Raw genomic sequence first — 20,550 nt, forward strand, 5'->3', positions numbered from 1 at the left:
TCGTTCTTAAAATCGTTGGTAACAAAATTGTTGTGTGTGTATGCAGCTTTAGTCATAAGATCCAATGTAAGCAGTCTACAAATTGAAATGTAAAAACTAAAGTTGGTATAAAGTGAATCATTTTGAAAGTATAACTTTTTTTAGAGTTTCCACAGAAATGTTGATATTGGGCACTTTGGGCCTGATTCAGACCCACTCGCGAGCGGCTGTCCGCTCGCAAGTGGGTCGATGTTCTGCACTGAGCATGCGCACGACGGAGGGAGCTCCGTCGTGCGCATGCGCCAGACGCGACGAGCGAAGGACTTTCCTTCACTCGTTGTGTCTGATCAAAGGGGGCGTGCTGTCAATGTTGATTGACAGCACGCCCCCTTTGGTGGGCGTGCCGGGGGCGTGCCTCCCTGACGGGGGCGTTCCTAAGGGAACGCCTACCGTCAGAAGCCGGCCCACTGACATCACTAGTGATGTCAGTGGGAGTGATTTTGGCTCTGATAGAGCCAAAATCACTCCGGGCCTTGCGGTTGAAAACCTCAACCGCAGGCTCCGGCTCGCAGTTTTGATGGTCGCGATGGTCACGACCATCGCGGCCATCAAACTGCACGCTCGTATAGGCTGTGGGTGGTGACCCACAGCTATACGAGCGTCCAGGAGGACGCTCCATAGTTATGGAGGACGGCCCTCATTCAGAGCGTGCGCTCTGCTCAGAGCGTACGGCTCTGAATGAGGGCCTTTGTTACTATTATGTCTGTTACTATTATACCTGTCTCATCTATACAGTATATGCAGGAAACATTCATATGTTTTGTTTATTTTTTGTATCGTTCTTAAAAAATAATAAATTACAGTCCATTAGTACAATTGATTTATATACAGCATATAAACCCTTACGGTTTCCAGTGGAAGCAATACAGCAAGCCACCGAAGAGTTCTACGTATCTGTAGATACTGGAGTAAATATAATAGCCTGCGAGTTGTAAGCACCCAGCAGTTTTCAGCAATTTAGCTACCAGCTTTAAAGTGGCAATAGTCAAAGCACTAGTCAAAGCCAAGTTTGTTTTTCCTTTTAAATTATTGCCTCTTTAACTCTAGTTGCTAAATCCATGAACAATGTCAGGGTCCTGCAACTTGCAGGCCATTGCATTTGCCCCATTGTGTATGTGCCCTTAGTGAGTTAATTTGCAGCACCTGTATGCCCCTATTAGAAACCACTTTATGTAGTTTAAAAGTTGTGCATTAAACTAATTACAAGCTTCATGTTACTTCACAGTATGTTTGTAATATGAATATATACTACAAATATCTATATAGTGTTTACAGTACTTTATGCATTAGACATTAGCTTACACATGATGTATATAAACGTGCATACCATAAGGGACTGGCCGAGGATACGCCTCATTGTTTGTTCCCGGAAGCAGCTGGGTAACACAGCAGTCACTATGTCTTGCAGGAACAATGGAGTTGGAGGCCGTGTCATTACGTCCACGTGCTACAGTTTCTGGGCAGGTGCAGCCAGTCTGCGTCAATCCACAACGCACCCCCCAATCTCGAGCTCTCAAACACTCCTCAAACCACCGACACAGTACACCACAGGCAAACTGGCTGGAATTATCATGGTTGACCAATAACACCTCCACAAAGCGGAAACTAAGCACAGAGTCAGAAAGTAGCTGAATGGACAGGGGTTGCTCAGACAAGCAGATCCGAAGAAAGTTTTTGTCAAAGTGAGAGAAAGTAAAAGGAGTTCCAGGGATACAAAGTTCCTGAGCTTCGTCTGCCCCCTCCTCAGGCCGGCTGCAGGTGTGGTTGGGAAGATAATGATCCAAAGCTTGCACCATGGGGGATAGATGTGAGCACACTTGCTCCTCGTGAGTGAACTTCAGATATAATGTGTATTTGGTTGGATCTGGGTTCTCCAGGGTCCAGGAGCAACCAGGGGAGAAAACAGGAAAAAGGTCCTTAAGAGAGAAGGCTCCGTATAGAACTCCAGAGGCCAGAGCCGAGCATGTGCTCGGTGTGGGGTGGGAACCCCAAGAGCACAAGACAAGAGACGATATTACAGATAGTAAGAGGGGACAAGCAGTGTTCATCCTATGACATGGGCCCTGCAAAGAGAAGGATTGACAGATATTAGTCTAAACATTCTGGTAAATACACACAGTGGTAACAATGTGTGGATTCTGAAAGATGACATCTACTGGCAGACAAAACAATGTACTGTACAATTCAGAAGCCAATCAGACAAAACTAGAATCCTGTATGGGGCTTTTTAGGAGTCAATAAGAGGAGCATTAATAGGGACATAGAAATTGCCCCAAACAGGAACCTGCAATACAGCCTTAGTAGCTGTAACACTACTGGGCAAAATACCAATACACATGAGCTTATGCTACATGAATAGTGCCATAATATATCATCAGTGTTACATAGTAAATACAGTATGTTACAAAAAATATAAAGCTCCCTGGTTCTTATCACAGCCAGAGAAAATCAAAGTATGTTACATAAATATAACTTGTTCTATATTTTCCATCCTAGCTCTTTAGGGTATTTTCAGCAAACATCAATGTGTATAACTCCAGTTATTTTCGGTGCTAGTTGAAAAATACTGCAATTCACTATTACTTTTATACCATACGTTTCATAGCACAGTTTTGTTGCAGAACAGGAACTCCGTCTCTACGAATGGTAAGACATTATTGTCACTTGCATCTGTGGCGCATTTTACTAAAAGCGCCACAGATGCACATGTTACATGATTGCACTGATAAGGCAAATAATAGAACTTTATTGTAGACATCTTGTACACCATGCCACCCTCTTCCCCCTGCTACACCCTTCTCTCCTCTCCTCATAAGGTGAAGATAGATTCATTCTCTATTTAAAATTAAATAATTTGATTACAATTTTGCATATAACACCCTCCCCAGGAACAATAAATACTGAATACCCCCCAAATAAACACTGTGCTTAGAGATCTTATGATTACAATTTTCTTTTTAGTAGAATGGTTTTATATATTATCTCTACTTTATAAAGTATTTGCATTTAGCTTGCATTGATTGGTACTAACTGATGTGAACCATTAATATGTTAATGAGGAACATCTTCTGAAAAAGTCAAGGTTTGGCTCTGAAACCATCCTTCTCTGGCATACTGAAGCAGTGCGATATGTGAATAATCAAAGTTACATGATTACCGTATACCACAGGTGAAATTGCAGTTTCCTGATGTGCAACAGGGATTTACTGTAACTGTATTTGTAATGTTAAAGTTATTTATTTTATTGTTAAATCTATGTTTTTGCCATTTTTACACGTGTTTCTTTGTGAATGGGTTTGGAGCTTTTACTTGTAAGTGCTAATATAAAAATTGTTTGAGATCATTCCAAGTGCAGCATATACGTTTATGAGAAGGACAGGACTCTGGAGCTGTATGATTTGGAACACATAATTTGATGCATTGTGAACTTTTCAAGGCTGGGATCTGGTTTAATAATTTACTTTGATACTTTCATGTGAAAGGTACTCCAGGTAACTCTTTCTCTTTCAATTCTGGGCAGGCCATGGATTCCCTTCACTCATGTAGTAGACCCAGATAACACTCAGCCCTCACATGATAGGCAATTATTCTGCACATTAGCAGAAGAATCATATGTCACCTGTATACACAGCGTGGCAACACATTTTGAAGGGTTCTTAGGAAAGGCAGCAGCAATCCCTGATCCCTAATAGAGCAAGAAAAGTCAATATATCTCATATGCTATGAATGAGCAATATGAAAAATATACCTGTAATAACTAAAGTGTTTATGGGGTCTATAAATGAAACTAAATTTGCAGTCAATTCTGCAAAACCGGATGTTTTAGTAAGCTTGCTGCAACATTTCAGTAGCTTGGCCATTAATTATGAGGATATTGTTTGCAATAGCAGTCCCCATAATTGTCTATAGGGACTATGATAATTGGCAATTTACTAAGATCCGAAATGCTTAGCTTTTTGGAGCTTGGCTCCAGTGTAGCTAACACCATCCTCAGATAGCATTAACCAATTGTGCGTGTGTGTGATATATATATATATATATATATATATTACATACATATATTGAATCGGAAGCATCTCAAGATTTGTCCAGTTCAAAAACAGGAGCATTTGTGTCATGTGCAATATAATAATGTAACAGGGTATCATATACACAAAAGAGAATAGTATCTGACAGTGTTATTCATAAAAGTCACATTTCCCTGTAATCTCTTGGGTACAAAAAAACCTTTAATAAACAGGTAAAAAATAAAAAGTCACATTTTCCATATAAAATTAGTTTAACTACAGACCAATACCAATTAAATTAAATTCACACATCTGCTGTTTTTCCCAGGGGTGCCAAGAAGGGGTAAGTAGCTGGTACTAATTACCTAAGCTTGTTCGAGGGGTATTGCGGGTGCATTGTGAGGGCCAGCTGTTAAGGAGGACAAATGCTCCCGCATTTGGCCACACCCCTCCCCCCCATACATCAGCACTCAGGCAGCAGTATTTCTCGACCACCCTGGTAATCTTTCCTGCAGTAGATCAAATGTAAATGGAAAAAACATAATGCAAATAGACTGCAGCAACTTCATTTAATATTAGCTTTATGCTAATGCATTTAGTACTATCAGCTGCATGAGTGAAGGTGCGGTGAGCCATCATCATAATTGTATATCGTTGCTGCTTTAAGCAGATGTATCTGCATATGCACCAACGTGTAATTGGATCTCATTGCGTGAATATGCCCTTATGTACTCTGCTAACTCTTGCCCGTCCCTTCATTCATGAGATATAATAATATGTAAAATTCTATAAATAAATATGTGTATAAATTATTGTTGTACATGCACATTACAATAATGCCTAATTTAAGAAAAAAAGACTCATGTCCAACTCTAAATGAACTCCAAAGAGTACAAATCTGTCCTAGTAACCATGTTGCGATGCAAGAGGTGTAATTATATTGTTTATTTTTTTGTTGCCTGTGGGGAAAAAGCTACCTGTCTTTACATTTAACACGCAAATCCAGGACTGGGCAGCTTTATTTAACACACCCATTAAAACTCTATTTATTTACAAACGGTTGTGTTGTAAAATCAGGCACTTCTGATCATGTTTAAGCCCAATATTTAAAAGGTCAATACTTTTACTAGCCATATCTCGCTAATAAAAGCATTGCCCTTTTAAATATCAGGCATAAACACGATCAGAAGTGCCGGGTTTTACAACTCGACACTTCGTAATTAAACCTCTTCATCTATCTACACATTGTAAATTTCACGCCCTGCATGGCAATATTATTGTGCCACAGTGCCAAGGTGGAAAATTGCACATTCTTGCTGGAAAAAAGGCGAGGAGAGAACTATTAGGGCGCACTAACAAGCTGCCACTGGTTTTGTCAGTATTCCTTACAAGAATTTCACCACAATTCGAAACAATAACATGAAACAAAGAATCGGAATGAACAAAAACTACGGGGCTAGATAAATAATGTATAACAATAATACATCCCTTTGGTGTAGGCGATGTTGTCTTATAGTGGATGAAATCAACTGGAGTCTATTTTCTTCTGGATAGAGTCGTGGATTAACAGTCGCTTGGTTGTGACATGAAGGGAAACATCAAAGAGATAAATAAAAACCAATGTGTAGTAGTGTTTGAAGCCACCAAAAAGAAATGATCATTCAATGTAGGGTATCTATCCTAAGATAATTTATCATAGCGTACCCCACTGAAATCATATGTGGAAGGTATATGTGATGAAAGGTAACTTTAATGCAGAAGATCTTTTTTAGAAGATTAGCGTACCCAACTCACTTCTCGCTATTAAAGGTAAAGATACATAAAGGTATCTTTATATCCCTCTGGCTCAACACCGTGGTTTAGATATAATATAATCTGCCCAGAGATTTTAATAATTAATAATAGTGAGGCACTAGATAGCGTACCCCAACTCCCACTATATTGTGGATGTTCAATCATATAAGGGTATCTTTATATGGAAAGTGAAGATTCATACCCCAAGTCACGTAAAGTGAAACGATGGAACTCCTATACAGGTATCTTTTTCCAACAGTATTCAATCCATCAGTGTGGATCCTCAAAAATGTAGCTTCATTATATACATGAGTAAGCAGCAATATTTACAATCCAAAAAGATTTTAATAATTAAAAAGATATATTGTCCCAGAAAAGACAAACAACAGCACCAGAAAAGTAGTGCATAGACAATACAATTAAAAAATACATAAAAAAATGTTCAAAAAGTTAATTAAAAATATTAAATGATTCCAGTGATGAAAAACAAGTCCAAGTATTGAGCTACTCACACCTTTAGTAGTTATCAACGCGTTTCGGTCACTAGGACCTTTTTCAAGACATACTGTAGGTGTGGAGAGCTCGATATTTATGTGAGGATGAACCTATCAATTGATTACAGGAAGTGGTCATCGTCAGCATGATCGTTTGTCTATAACAGGTGTGTAGGTATTTTCAAAAGAATCCTTCTGCATATCAAACTATGTTAAACTTTTAAGATAATTACTCTCTAACTATATATAAATCCTTTAGCTATAACATACTTCACATTTTAAGATAAATCGCAATGCATATTGTTAAAAGAAAACCGGACTTCCGGTAAATGCATGCTGAAACTTGTACTTCCATAATAGCTGGACAACCACATGTTGCAGAACTCTGTTTTATACTGCAAAGGGGATTGGACCAGAGCCTGATTGTGGCTGTGCAATAACGTCCATCTAAAATGCTAAAGCTGCAGGAGGAGTCTGAAGAGAAGAGACACCTCCTGTCAGCATCTGCGATTTCACTGAGGTCGCAGCCTGGGATCACCATCTCAACTGATGGTTGCAAGGATAGCTGAGTAAGCCTTAGCTTACGCAGGCTAGCTGGCTCCTTGCTGCTTGTGAGGCCAGTAAGTCTGCGTCCATGGACGCAGGCCCTGTTCTCAGCACTCCCAGAAAATGGGGTGAAATTTAAAATGTACTTATCACGATTCCTTGCGCGCGCCTCTAACCTGGTGTATGATGTATTGGGATTATGACCACGTGTCACCCCCCATTTCTTGTCACTCTGGGGGCTTGCCCAGCGCTCCAGCAGCTACCGGGCAGCCCCCAGTCTCTCCGGCCATAGTGTGGATGACTTGTACATGCACGCATCATCCATTCCCCACAGCTCTGGAGTATCCCACCAACCTCCCCCCTCCCACAAGCCACTGCTGCCCACAGGTGGGACAGCGGGACAGTGCCCGAAAAGCAGGACTATCGTGCTGAAATTGGGACAGTTGGGAGGTATGTATTTAGCAAAGTGAAAAGTGCGGAGAAACAATTGAGGGCCTTTTCAGAGATATACACTAATGCCGCCAATTTGTACACAGCAGCTGTGCAAAAATCTACCACTGGGATTTGTATTTAGATGTCCACCGGTGGCTTTGCAAATCCAAGCTATTCCGTACAAAGATTCAGCATATGTCGCAGGTTAGACAACTATTGGAGATATAAGGAACCCTATAGTTACTCAGAATGGTTGCTGGAACTGAGACACTAAAGTCATTTTCTCTGCGTATGGGATTGCAGTTTGTTAAAGGCCCCCAAAACGGTTGTGACACTCCTGCATTTTCGTGATCCCCTGTACGCTCCCTGACTGTCAATCACTCCAAATCCTTGTTGTGACCGCTGAAAATAATGAAACGTGACACATGAGCAGTGCAACTCATACGCATGCGCAGATCACGATAATCGCTCAACTGCGTAAATATCAGTATTGCGTGCACATCCCTGCTGTCTCCATAGGTTTTAATGAGGCTGCACACAAATGGTATGTATATAGGTGAGAAAAGTGAAGCCTCTCACAAAAACAGAACGACGTCTCTGGATGGCATTATGACTACTGACACTGGAGAAAAGCAGGAAAAAATTATTCTATGACTGTTTCCTGCCACAGTGCATCATACTGACACCTGTTCTGCGCATGCACCATCCCGGCAAGGTAAGGTCGCAGGTCAGAGGGAGATCTGGGAAATTGAGATGGATAGTATTTTGAGAGGAGATGTTATATGTATGAGGGGGAGGAGTTGCTGATGGATTTGTATTGTAAGCAATGGTATTTTGATTTGGATTCTGGGGGACATGGAGAGTCAGTGTAGGAACTGCATAGTAGTTCAGCAGATGTGTTGTGATGAGAAAGGAAGTTGCTGCAGCAAGAACTAATTAAAAAGGGATAGATAGGTAAAGACAAGGGCCCTCATTCAGAGCTGCTCACAAAAAGCGAGCGCTCGCTCTGAATGAGGGTGGCCACTTTTGTTTTAAAAGCTGGCCTCCTTACAGAGTGACCAGGTGATGGTCGCAATCGTCGAGACCATCGCGACCATCGGGACTTGCGACGAGACCCTTGCGGTAGGGTCTCATCTACCGCAAGCCCCAGGTAGCTTCCTCCTCTAATAGAGCCAGAAGCTCCCTACTGACATCACTGGTGATGTCAGTAGGGCCATCTACAAACGGCAGGCGTTCCTTCAGGAACGCCTCAGTTTGTCCGGCCACCCCCCCCCACCCCGCCTACAAAATGGGGCGAGCTGTCGATCAACAGCGACAGCCGCCCCGTTTGTAGTGAGCCCTGGAGTGAGTGAATTTGTCACTCGCTTCGGGGCTTGTGAGCGCTGCGCGTGCGCAGGCCCTCACCATCAACCTGCTTGCGAGCGCATAGCGCTTGCGTGCGGGTCTGAATGAGGGCCAAGATCCACAGTAGTCGTGGATACTAAGGGGATGGAGAACTGCAGACTGTTGGTATTGTCAGACACAAACACAGGACTTCCTAATTGTACATTATAAAAATATTAAACTTACTACATTTTTCTTTCTTGATTAACGGTGATTTAAAGAGGTGCTGTAAATGATCATAAATGAGTAGTGCATTAATAAATGTACAGTGTGCCAGTTTTGTACTTATAATTAAAACTTAGAGCACAAAGATATTAATTAGCAAAATAAAAAAAACGCATTCCATAAGAAGACTCTCAGAGCAGTAATTTAGGCAGCCCTCATATTAGTAATACCACATAATTATTCTTATTAACTACAATCTTGAAAGGCAATCTGACCCAAGAGTGCAACAGTTAATGTTACCTTGCTCTTAACATTCCGTTTATAAAGGGTATTATTTTATATTCAAACAATTAGTCTGGCGTAGCCAGATATTAAACATCCAACCTAGCTATTACACTTGTATAATTCTTAGCCTGTGTCATTCAGGTTGAACAAGCCGAAGCATCATGGCTAAACATCATGGTTGGGTACACAGTTCAGGCACAAATGGGGTACGGAGGGTTGCGTACCTCTCTTATAATACCAACATCATGTCAGAAAATGTGGTGGCATGGATTGCTGTAGAATTATTCATAGCAGCAAGTCACTGGTTCAGTTCCGCTTCAGTATTTTGACATCAGTGTCAGTCACTAGCACTTCATGTTGATTATTGAGAACTTTCTTTTTACCTCCAAACCAGAAATGCTCCTAGAATGTGTTGCTTCTGCTTGCAAAACATGCAAGGCAACATGTTCTCTGGTCTTTCCTGCAATTGCAGGCACTGAGCTCAAGTTCTCCTGGCACTTATTTATGCTAACGTTCTACAGCTCGGAGAGGATTCGGGTGAAAATACGGAACAAGCATTTAGTTATCTGTGCTCTGGAGCATGGAGAATCAATTCCATGCACGTTACTGTCACCAGCTCAGGTGAGAAAATGAATCTCTAGGACCACTACAGATAATTTATCACCTGGGCAAATCTTTCATTACAAATGCCCTTTCCATGCATCTCCTCCTCCCGTCTTGTTCCCTTGTTCTCCCTTCTCCTCCCCTGTCAGACTGGAGAAACAGCTGTCAGCTCTGGTGTGTATCTGGCTTTTCTTTCATCCCTTTCTACTCGAGCATCATCTATTCCCGTATCGGGGACTTCTAGGAAATTACATGCAGTATTATAAATAAAATACAAAAAAAAAGAACAGCCATGGTCCCTGCTGGAATACAGCCTGCTTCATTGCCTAGAAGAATGAATTAAACAGGAAAGCCTGGTGCATCATGAGAAAGAGGATTATGTGGTGTGAGAGGAATGGTAAAGAGCCGTTTTATTCATGCAAAGTGTACAATAACCTGTCTGCTTCCAGTGCCGTTCGCAGCCATCAGGTTCTACAGCGCTGGAGGGACACCATCATATCAAGAGGGTTCAGACAGCATCGACAAGCTCATCAATAAGACAGAGGAGTTGACAGATTATAATAACGCTTGGCCCACCTAGTCTGCTTTTTCCCTACATTACATACACTGCATGCCTTTGGTGTTTAATTTCGGTTACTTGTTAGAGTCACCCGATAACAATAAATTACAGCCAATTACGAGAATTCAGAAAATAACACTTTTTATAACAAAATAGCTCTCAAACATTCATATGCAAGTCATAAGGTATTACATTACTGAAGTGTAGAACTTGACACATGAAAGGTCATCAAAAAACATGCATTCCAAATATTTGTTCTTCTGTGTTGAACAGCAAATAAATATTATATTATTGAATTAGTTTACCAGTGATTTTTCCTGCCAAACCATTATTTCCCCAGTTATATCAATGAATGACTGACATTATGGCACCCACACCAAGTGCCAGCTACTAACATAGTGGGGCAGCAGTCAGTGGCTTCTGACCTCTGAAGCTCTTGACTTCTGTTCCTCCATGTTTGTTATGGGCTTGGAGTATGGCGTTTGGCTATGATATCACAGCCCAGCGCCACACTGTCAGTCTGAAAGAGATACTACCCCTCTTTCTGCTCCAAACACAGTAAGAAGTGGGGTGACAGGGCAGACGGAGGGGGCTTCAGTCAGAACAGTTTTTGCGAGCAGTTATATTTTGGATTGTACTTGTTGCTATTTTTTATGCTGCCTACATGGCAAGGAAACATGTTTAATGGGCGCCCCGTCAGCCCGTCTGCTTACAATTTTTTTGACTCACACAGATGTATCTTAAATTATATTTGTTGTCTCTCCATTAAAAGCAGATCTATGGTTTGCAACATAAATCCAGTTTAAGCCAATACAGCAGTTATAAGGGGCTGATTTACCAATGGGTGAAAAGGTCTGAGTGTTGTCAAGTATGTATCGCAATGCGAGTGCCACGAACAACTGTGAAAGATCGGGAAGCACTCGCTTGCCCAGCATAGACAGCCCAGTGTAATGAGTGACAGGAGAGGCCGTTTGTGGGTGGTAACAGGGGCAGGCCACTAGAAACGGGGGAGTGGAGGTGCGAATGCAGGCGTGTCTGAGTGTTTCAACGCCGTTTCGGAGGCATGCATAATTAAAAGGTAGCGTCACAGTACACGTCACCTGGTTGTATTTCACACTGAAGTGATCACAGTGCTTATGGCAAGGTATAGTCAACCACAAGCACAGCGAGCACATACGATGGTGCTCGATGTACCAATGTTTTCATGCACTTCCAGGAGATGACGTGAGCAAGTGGGCGTCTTCAAAATAAATAAATGCCGCCGGTCTATATCCCGACACGAGAAGACCAGCAAGGGACAGAAGATAGGTGTAGACATAGTGACGCCTATCTTCATCCCGACGCTGGAGTGCTGAAGGATGCCGGACCAATCGAGGTGAGTCCAGCCGGAGGGGGCGGATTAGGATTAGACAACCCCAGGGGGGGGGCTTAGGCACCCCCAGCGGGGAGGGTTAGGGTTAGACTAGGGGAAGGGAGGGTTAGCGTTAGGCGCCGCTAGGGGAGGCTACGGGTAGGTACCCCCCCCGGGAGGGTTAGGTTTAGGGTGCGGGGGGGGTAAGGTTTAGGCACCCCCGTGGGGGGGATTTAGGGTTAGGCACCACCCCGGGAGTTTAGGGTTAGGCACCCCTAATGGGTGGTTAGGGGGGAGGAGAGAGGAGGGTTAGTGACTTATCTGCTGCTGTCGGGATGACGCTGTCGGGATTTGAACCGGCGGCTAAACAGCTGCAGGAATTTCAATCTCATTCCGATTTTACACATCCTCTGCTTTATCAAGGCTGCTGACCTTGTCCCTTTTGTATCTGTTCAGTAGTGTCTCACATTCTACATTTCACAAACAGAAACAACAGTCTTAAAAAAGGGCAGTTATAAAAAGATGAGTCAAATTTCTAAATTCACTAACTACTTTCCAAGCAAAAGTTGCCTCTAGACAAAAATGGAGTGAAATAATTCAGAGAGTTGTTAACATCACAAGGGATTCCTCCACAGGCAGAGATTCCTTTAATTGGGATAAAGTTAGACTTCTTCACAGATGTTGTTTGCTGATAATCTTTCAAGAACACATATCCAGGGCTCCCCGTTGGGCATATAAATTGAAGGTAACAACATCAAACGTATCCCAGGATGCAGTTATAAGAGCGTGTTTATAACCTGATAAATCCTGGTGGGTTTCAGTCTGGGTTTTGGTGGGTTGAGAATGAGTTTTCAGTAGGGTTTTATGATGCTGCTTATGGCAAGAGCTTATGGCAAGAGCTGTGACTGCTGCTAGGTGAACAAGTATGTTTTTTTTCTATAAATCAAACATCTGCAGATTCTACTTACATGATCAGGCAAGCAATCATCCCTCTCAGTGACACGAAGAGGCATGCAAACTGAAGTTTCCTAATACTCTATAGCAGTGGCAAACGCACAGCCCAAGCAGCACACATAATGGGACCCGACAATGCTATTTTTGTTCAAAAGAGAAGAGTGGGAGCCTCCGCAACCCCCTAGCCCCCCACCAAAACTTTGCTATAGGGCACAATACCGGAGTGTAAAACCGCTCCTACCTAGTTCAAATATTATAGATCAGGCCTGGCCAATCTGTGGCTCTCTAGCTGTTGTGAAACTATAAGTCCCAACATACCCTCCCGCCGATCAGCTGCAAAGCATGCTGCAGGGGCGTCTTAAGAGAGGAGGGGGCCTGTGTGCATTCCCCTTCCGGAGCCCCCTCCTCTCTTCCTGGCGGCCGGCAGCTGACTGACGCGGCTGGCCGGCCACCGCAGCATCAGTAGACTCTAGGCACAAAGGACCTCATTCAGAGTCGGTCGTTGCGGCCGCATGGCCGTACACCACCGATGTTCGCTAAACTGCACATGCGTAAAATTCGCAATGCGCGTGCGCAAACTAGCTGTTACGATTGGAAATATCTCTCTCCTTGAACTTGGCCAGGTCGTTAGTTTGAGTGACAGGATGAGGCGTTTGTGGGTGGTAACAGGGGAAGGTGCTTGTGAACGGGGAGTGGAGATCCGAACGCAGGCGTGCCTGACTATGCAAACGGCGTTTTATGGGAGTGCATAATTAACAAAGTAGTGTCATAGCACACGTGACATGGGAGGTTTTTACACTGACTTGATCGTAGAGCTTAAGAGAGGGTATGGTCAACCTTAAGCTCTACGACCAGTTCCGATGGTTCCCGATGGTCTCGATTAATCCTTATACAGTATGCCCGGAGATGATGTGTAATGCGTATGAGAAGGGGGCGTATTTTTTGTCTTACGGCCGCATCCTCCCTTTGGTCGGCCAGCTAACGATCCGAACTTAAGGACGCAACTTGCGAGTGCATCATTTGCATATCCGGCCCTTTTTCCCTTACGACCGTACGGCCGCAGCGACCGACTCTGAATGAGGTCCAAAGTCTACTGCACATGCGCAGATTGCTGGAAAAAAAGCATGGCTATCATTTTCCCAGTGATTTCCTCACTGCGCATGCGCAAAACAGAAAAATGGCCGCAGCGTTTTGTGCAGCGCTGAGACAACCCGCCACGGGACCTCGGAGAGGTAAGTTTTAGATAAAATAGGTGCAAGGTGTGCAGTGCAGGCCCTCCTGGACCCGGGGGCCTGTGTGCACCGCACACCCTGCATTCATTATAGATACGCCCCTGGCAAGCTGGGATTTGTAGATTCACAAAAGCTGTAGAGCCACAGGTCTGCCAAGACCGCTATAGATGATAAATGTCCAATCTGTGGACCTCATTCAGAGTCGGTCGAAGCGGCCGCACGGTCATACGCCACCGATGTTCGCTTACTGCGCATGCGTACAGTTCGCAATGCGCGTGCGCAAACTAGCCGCTACGATCAGAAATTTCTCTTTCCTTGAACACAGCCAGGTCGCTAGTTTGAGTGACAGTTTGAGGCGTTTGTGGGTGGTAACAGGGGAAGGTGCTTGAAAACGGGGGAGTGGAGATCCGAACGCAGGCGTGCCTAATTATGCGGACAGCGTTTTGTGGGAGTGCATACGGTTTATGGGAGTGCATAATTAACAAAGTAGTGTCATGGCACATGTGATATGGGAGGTTTTTACACTGACATGATCGTAGAGCTTAAGAGAGGGTATGGTCAACCTTAAGCTCTACGACCAGTTTCGATGGTTGCCGATGGTCTCAATTAATCCTTATATGCCTGGAGATGACGTGCAATGTGTACGAGAAGGGGGCGTATTTTTTTGTCTTCCGACCACTTCCTCCCCTTGGTCGGCCAGCTACCGATCCGAACTTAGGGACGCAACTTGCGAGGGAATCATTTGCATATACGGCCCCTTTTCGCGTACGACTGTGCGGCCGCTTCGACCAACTCTGAATGAGGTCCTGTGTCCCATGGAACACATAGCGACCACAACAGTAACAGTTTTGTCCCAGGTCACTCTCTATCAGCCCTGTTGTGCAAAGCACTGATACAATGTGTGACAGACGTGCGGGTGATCAAATGTGTTACTGCAGGGGTGCCTCAGGGCACTTGCAGGGGTGCCTTGGGTTGGTGGTCCAGTACCAAATAAAATTATTTGTAGTCAGTGTGATAGGCAAAACCAGTGCTAATGACTGCCATTCAAAAAATACATAGACATAAACAAGCGCAGCCCTGTCAACCACCAAATAACTGAACATAAAGGTGACATATAAGCACAATTTACTTAATTTAATTTTTACTGAATGCCTCAATAAAAAACTTTTGGCCCAGGGGTGCAGTGAAAAAGGTTTGTGAACCAGTGTGTTACTGCAATAATATAGAAAAGTATGACAAATAAATCCTATTGGAGTAGTTACCAAACTTTTTTGGCATTTTTTAACGGCACCCCTAGGCCAAACGTTTCTCCTTGAGAAATAAAAAAATATATATTAAATTAAGTAAATTGTGTTTATTTGTCATCCTTAGGTTCAGTTATGTGGTGGTGGACAGGGTTGTGCTTCTGTTTGTCAACACAATTTATTATTGGCAGCCACCATTAGTGGTTTTGCCTATCACATTGACCATATATAACTTGATTTGATCCTGGACCACCAACCCATGGCACCCCTGCAAGCCCCCTGCAGCATCCCTGTCTGCCACAGTACCCAGATTGGGAACCACTTTCCTAATGTGATCCTCAAACCGAAACGGGTGCACAACCTTGTTATACAGTAGATCATATTATGACAAACAGCAGTTAAAACAAAGGGAACTTGAATTGATACCATAAGCTCAAAGCTAAATAAATCAAATGTTTAACATTGTATGAAACACAGTATTCAATGAATTTGAATCCTTAACATAGAAATGACTGTAAGTGTCGGTTTGAGAACTGTTGACCTTTTTGTATTATTATAAAGATTATATTTGCAATACTTTAATGCAGATAAATGATCTGTGGCTTCTTAAGTGAACCTAGACATTTACTTTTGGTGGTTATGGCTTGTGGAGACCTAATACAATGGATTGTGACAAAATGGCACACATTGAATCCTCCCTCTAAGTCACAAAAATAGCTTGCCCACCAAAACCAACAAAATATCAATAGTCTAATAATAATAACAACAATAATAATAATAAAATAATAACAATAAATTCTAATAATTTAATTAATTAATTTTATATAGGGCTTTTCTTCAAAATGATACAGCTAGTTTTCATAATGCCCCCACAAGCCAAAAGGAGCACTGGACGCTGACATGAAGGGAATTTAGCCAGTATTTTGTTTTACATATGAAACTACGGTTGGCTCCTCACTCAGTGTTAAGCTGGGATGTGGGGTTTGGCTATGATGACAAAGCCAAGTGCAATACACTTATTTTGAGGAGCAGAATATGTTCCCCATCTCCCATCTGCTGAGGTAAGAACCAGAAGGGATGGTGTCACCTGGGGCCACCCAGGGCTTGCACTGGACCTGGCGACCAGACAGAATGTGTCATAGTTAAAATTAACAATTGAAATCACACATTAACAATATTTTAATTGACAGTTAAGTTTCAGACACAGTTTTTATTGTAGGTTTACTCAATTTGCTTTTGATTATGCTTTTGTTTACTGTAATATTTTAACATTGAGGTACCATAAAAAAATTAATCACTTGGCAGCAGCAGGGGTGGGGTGTGCTGGACGTATGTGCTCATAGCACTGAACAACTATTGAATGGATTTTGACACTGTCTGGCTGACAGGGAGGTACTTAATGCAACAACAGGCTGCCTATGTGGGGGTCCCTGTAAGACCAATATTGTGATAGTGCCTGACACCATCACATAGTCCATGACCAGAGGCGGCTCCCATCTTTTTCTGGCAGGGGCTGCCCATGCAGCAGCCCGGCCGACTCTATCCTCTTCTCTCTTCGGCTCCTGCCAGGTGCATTGTGCATGCACAGTGCATTTGACAAGGCCGGCAATCGGCGCATGCACAGAAGCACCAGCTTCTTGAAACTGCATCAGCTGCAGCATCTAGAAGCCGGATACAGCTCACGACAAGGCAGGAGAGTGACTTCCCATTGGAAGCTCCCTCTCTGCTAATCACGGTCCGGAAAACACTTCCCCTGGGACTGTCTGATTGTGATTAGCAGGTAGACACTGCCGGGAACACCAACTGGGGGAGCGGATTTTACTGGGGGGGCTGCAGCCCTGCAGCCTCTAGGTAAAATCCACCACTATCCATGACCAATACTACCCATCAGGCACTGAATGGGAGCATCCTTCTGTCAAAAATGCTCCCATGGAATGCATTAAGCAGGCATCCAGTCTCCTGGGTACTGTTAGTCATGCAGCTTTAGTGTGTTAACCTCCGGGCCTCCACACATCTAAAGAAGCAAGAAAAAAGAAATTATAACACCTCCACTTGAAGTCTCAGTGTCAAAACTCGTGTTTCTGGGGAGTCTAGGCCTGCATAGCCTCCCTGAGCTGATAGACTTGTTAATCCAGCTGTACACTCTATTTTCCAAACAGTCCCTGTTGATAGCAGCAAGCTCTGGGTAGCCACAATAATGTTGTCATTGGGGCGGATAAAGGTTGTAGTCCAGAACCTTACAGATTACAAAACAGAAATCTATAGACAGCTTGCTGATACTGCTGTATACGAAAAATTATAACAAGGTCCCACCACTTCATTCAAAGGCGAGCTTGATCAAATTCTTGAAACTGCAGAGGAAAAACATATTATCTCCAGAAAGGTCAAAGATGGAGTTACTCAAGAATGGCCACGAATAAATGTACTTCAGAAACTACACAAGCGTGCCAGGAATCCTCCTGGCTGGCCAATAATCGCTGCAAGGGATTCATTATACTATGTTAAATCTCAGTTCCTTGATTTCCATCTGCAGCCTGTCATTCAGGATGAACCCACATTTTTCAACGACACAACTCCCTTCTACTTAAACTGCAAGATCTTTCCCCTCTACAAGGAAAACATTGAATGTGTACGATTGACATAATCAGTTTGTATACTAATATCCCCCACCATAGGGATTTGGTAGCAACCAGACGGCTTCTGATTAATAATCCCAAAAACAATGGCCCTGACATTGATTTTTTAATGACATTCCTGGAACTAACTCTCACAAAAAACTATTTTCTGTTTGATGGCTCTGTGTACATTTAACAGTTGGGATGTGCGATGGGTTCGTGAGTCGCACCAAGTTTTGCAAATGCGTTTATGTTCCAGGTGGAGAAAGACATCTTTTTTACAATCCTGAGACATCCAGGCAACTTACATTTTATTGTCATTATATTGACAACATCTGCCTATTTTGACGAGGCACAAAGAATGACCTTCGATTGCTTTTAGATGGCATCAATGGTAAAGATGGAAATATAAAACCTAAGAATGCAGCGATTCTTACTAGGGATGTGCACCGGACCATTTTTGCTGGATTTGGATTTGGCACTAGTCCATCATCCGGCTTTGGATTTGGATTTGCCAAACCTGCTGTGACTGGATTTGGATTTTTTACAAAAATGTACAAAAAAGCTAAAATCACATAATTTGGGCTTTTTTTTGTTCCTAGAGTATTATTAACCTCTATAACATTAATTTCCTATCATTTACAGTCACCATTATTGGCCTAAGATTGCAGTGAGCTGACTGGTTACTAAGCGACAGAGTAGTGGCACAGACACCACAGCTTAAAGCACATCTATGAAACATTGCCACACAGCAGTGGTAGAAATGAAAGGTAGTGCAAGATGGAATTGACCTTGGGCTCTCCCACCCACCCTTATGTTGGATATTAAAAAGGACATGCACACTTTAACAAACCAAGCACTTCAGCGACAGGGACTGCCACTTTTGTGGCTGAAGTGCTCGGTTTGTTTGGACCCCACAAAACAAGCTACCAATTGGCTTAAGGCAACAACTCTACAGTGGCAAGATGTCATCATCATTGCCATCCTCACCCTCATCAGTGTGCACATCATCCTCACAAAATATTAAATCATCCCCGCTGGAATCCACCATTACAGAAGACTCTGTACTGTCACATAATTGCCGAGAAAGGTCTTCCTCCTGTAATTCATTCTGATGAACATCATCTATTACACATTTTAAGGAAGTAGCCTCCTACGCCGTTCACAAGGTTCCCAGCTGTGCTGAAAACTCTCTCTCCGAGTACACACTGGAGGCCCTTGTATGAATGCAAAGCCAGGCCTCCAAATTGCCTTTTTTTCCTTCCAGTACTCGAAGGGACATGTCTATTTTTACGGTGTCATGAAAATAATCCTCCCACATTCTTTGGATGGTGATCGTATCAGAAGGAGTTATGGTAGATGTGTCACTAATGTTGGGCAATTCTTTTAGACCCAACCAGATGTCAAAATGTATGGTTGAAATTGAAGGAGGAGACGTCGTAGTGCTTGTGACACTTGCCAACTTGCTCACCAGTAGCTTTTTGCATCTTTTAAGATCTGTGTCAGTTGGAAAGAAAGACACAGCATATGACTTAAACCTACAGTAGGATCAAGCACGGTTGCTAAAATGTTGTAATCAGATTTCAAGATCATGGCCAACCGTAGATCCTGGCAAAGCGAATAAAGGACTTGATCTACAAGTCCGGCATACTTTGCGGATTCGCTTTGTTTAATGTCCTCCTTCAATTTCTCCATCTGATTTTCCAAAAGCCTAATTAGAAAAATCACCTGACTCAAGCTAGCAGTGTCAGCACTCACTTCACATGTGGCTACTTAAAATGGTTTGAGCACCTTGCACATGACAGAAAGTACCCTCCACTGTGTTGGGCTAAGGTATATTCCCTCTCCTCTCCCAATGTCATGTTTTGTCTTATAGCTATGGATTGCTTTTTGCTGTTCATCCATCCGCTGAAGCATATAAGGGTGGAGTTCCAACTTGTTAACACCTCTTGCTTCAGTTGATGGCAGGGCAAATTAAAGTGTTCTTGCAGGTGCTGCAATCTCCTGCATGCTTCGGCTGAATGCTGAAAATGTCCTGAAATTTTTCGGGCCACAGACAGCATCTCCTGCATGCCCCTGTAATTTTTAAAAAAAACCTGCACCACTAAGTTGATTGTGTGAGCAAAACAGGGGATGTGTTGAAATTCACCCAGCTGTACTGCTTTCACAATATTTGTAGTGTTGTCAACAATCACAAATTCTGAGGAGAGTCCAAGTGGGGTAAGCCATGTTTCTATGACATCTCTTAGTTTTTCTAAGAGGTTGTTAGCGGTATGCCTCTTATTGAATCCGGTGATACACAGAGTCGCCTGCCTCTGAATGAGCTGGCGTTGTTTGTTACATACTGCTTCTGCTGCTGCTACAGGCGATTCACTCACCCAGTGGGCTGTCACAATCATGTAATCTTCAGTTTGCCCATGTTAGGATCTGCGGTTAGCAAATAATTTTGGTTGCCGTTCCCAGTCTTGGTTGTTGCTGGGACACTGCATCAATTCCTGTCTGTCTGTGTGCTGATCTCATGTGTTCACAGGCCAGGTGCAGGAGTCTGTCATTAGTGAGACTTGCAGGGTTTGCTGTGATTGGAGCCTGTTTCTGTTAAATTGCAGCCAGTCCTTCACTCCATGCCGGTGATAGCGTTTCCCATGTGTTTCCGGTTGTGGCCAGTCTCCTGTTTGCTTCAGTCGAGTTCCAGTGCTCCTGTTTGCTTTTTTCTTGTCTGCCATTTGTACCATCCAGGTGGCACAGTCCGCATAACATCTGCTGTTTGCCGTTTGTGTCATCTAGGCGGCACGGTGTACATTCCTGCTCACAGCCGCTTGTGTCCTAAGTGCTCAATCCAGTGCACCA

At 43.2% G+C, this 20,550-nt stretch overlaps 1 protein-coding gene across 5 annotated transcripts in view; it reads right to left on the reverse strand.

Moving 5' to 3' along the window:
• The window catches only part of ADGRB2 (adhesion G protein-coupled receptor B2), a 468,088-nt gene that overhangs the window by 230,875 nt on the left and 216,663 nt on the right, over positions 1 to 20,550 (reverse strand). For all 5 annotated transcript variants that reach the window (XM_088462147.1, XM_088462149.1, XM_088462146.1 and 2 more), the window contains exon 2: positions 1,367 to 2,102. In XM_088462147.1, the coding sequence (XP_088318273.1) occupies positions 1,367 to 2,087 (721 nt within the window). In that variant the 5' untranslated portion in view covers positions 2,088 to 2,102. The remainder of the gene's footprint in view (positions 1 to 1,366; positions 2,103 to 20,550) is intronic.

The sequence above is a fragment of the Taudactylus pleione genome, unplaced genomic scaffold (assembly GCF_031769625.1).
Source record: "Taudactylus pleione unplaced genomic scaffold, aTauple2 ptg001153l, whole genome shotgun sequence".
NCBI classification, from domain to species: Eukaryota; Metazoa; Chordata; class Amphibia; order Anura; family Myobatrachidae; genus Taudactylus; species Taudactylus pleione.